Source organism: Acyrthosiphon pisum, unplaced genomic scaffold (assembly GCF_005508785.2).
Source record: "Acyrthosiphon pisum isolate AL4f unplaced genomic scaffold, pea_aphid_22Mar2018_4r6ur Scaffold_202;HRSCAF=605, whole genome shotgun sequence".
In the NCBI taxonomy this organism is placed as follows: Eukaryota; Metazoa; Arthropoda; class Insecta; order Hemiptera; family Aphididae; genus Acyrthosiphon; species Acyrthosiphon pisum.
The window spans coordinates 834-2,290 of record NW_021769645.1 but is presented as its reverse complement, the minus strand read 5'-3'; the positions used below and the strand labels follow the sequence as shown (position 1 = coordinate 2,290).

Below are 1,457 nucleotides of genomic sequence, written 5' to 3'. Positions count from 1 at the left end.
GAAAGTCACAACTAGAGTTTAACATTTTGAAGTGATTTTAAAGCTTATGCTTGTCAACAAACCATAAAGATCAATACTCTATATTTTATATCAGCTGAAAACCGCATCCAATGGAAAATCTTCCTTATTCAAAATTATTAATTTAGATCTATTCAGTAAGCTGTGAAACCCGCTCACGTGTTATCTTATCGGTGGTTTTACTTGCATAACGTATTAATACCTCTCAAGCTCAATTAAGGGAAAAAGAAAATCAGTTGTACAACTGTACATAAAAGTTAAAGCTATCATTTCAGTTTTAATCATAACGACATTTTAATAAAAAAAAAAAAAAAAAAAAAAGATAAATAGATAAATAAAATAATAATAATAATAATATAAAATATATATATAACTAATTAGATGATAGAAATAATTACGACTTAAGTAACCAAATATTTTAATTATAGGAATAAAAATCTATTGTTTTGCGTCAATTTGGACATTGCAATCTTACATGGGGAACACGATACAAGTTCAGTAGGCGGCGGTAATGTACCAAAATGTTTACCTGGACATATAGAAGTAGCAAATAAACAGTTAAGCGAACCATTTTCGGAAAGTGAACTTAAACGTATTACACAAAGCCTTGTGACTTTCTTATATGATATGTCGAAAAGAAGAGGGAAATTAGGTACACAGTGTTGCAAGGATCTGGTCGAATACATGGATTATGTACCGGAACCAGAAACGTTATTGAAGTATATAGACGAATATATGAAATAGGCTAATAAAAGTATTGAATAATTATTAATGATGTAGAAATAATATAGGAAAATTAGTATAAATTAATTAAGAGTTAGTTATGATTAGAATAAATAAATAACGAGGTGATACAGTTCCTAGTAGATAAATGCAAACTAATAAAGCATGGAAAAGTCTAACACTACAAATTATTGAGCAAAATATTTAAAGAAAAAAAAACTAACATTTATAGGTTTATAATTTTAATGACAGTGGGAGAACAGTGGGTGTTGCTACCATAGCTTATTCGAACACAGGCAACCACTGGAACTCGCTGAAAATAAAACTATATATCAAATATAATTTCGGACAATTCGAGAACAAAATAGTTGTTCGCATGAATGAGAATTATGAAGCATACGTTAATATAGCATGATAAAGCTAATTTTCATAAATTTGGACGCTAATATGTATATATATTATTTTAGGTTTTATTTAATAACAGCAATTCAAAGTCAACTTCCCTATGTAGTGATCCCTCACTAACGCTTACAATTTTTGAATCCAACGACGTTGATGATGAAAGAGGTTTTTCAAAGGAGAGATTTGCAGAATGACAAGTGTTACAGTAAATAGTTATAAGTAATTTATTAAAAATAAACAAAGTATTTAAAAGTTATATAAATTTGAGGACAGAGCGACAAGCGACTGCCCGAGAAATCAGCGTGTGCGTAGTG

The 1,457-nt window shown here is 29.2% G+C and overlaps 1 protein-coding gene across 2 annotated transcripts in view; it reads left to right on the top strand.

The window, feature by feature from the left end:
- Nucleotides 1–1,248, top strand: part of LOC107885241 — a 4,054-nt gene extending 2,806 nt beyond the window's left edge. Inside the window, exon 2 of one of the 2 annotated variants that reach the window (XR_003839991.1) lies at nt 1,209–1,248. Coding sequence is in view for 1 of the 2 variants with exons in the window: in XM_016808813.2 (XP_016664302.1) it covers nt 447–762 (316 nt within the window). In the remaining variant the exon portion in view is untranslated. Of the gene's footprint in view, nt 1–446; nt 844–1,208 lie in introns of those variants that run through there. The other variant, XM_016808813.2, reaches the window with a different exon arrangement.
- The last annotated feature ends 209 nt before the right edge of the window (nt 1,249–1,457 follow it).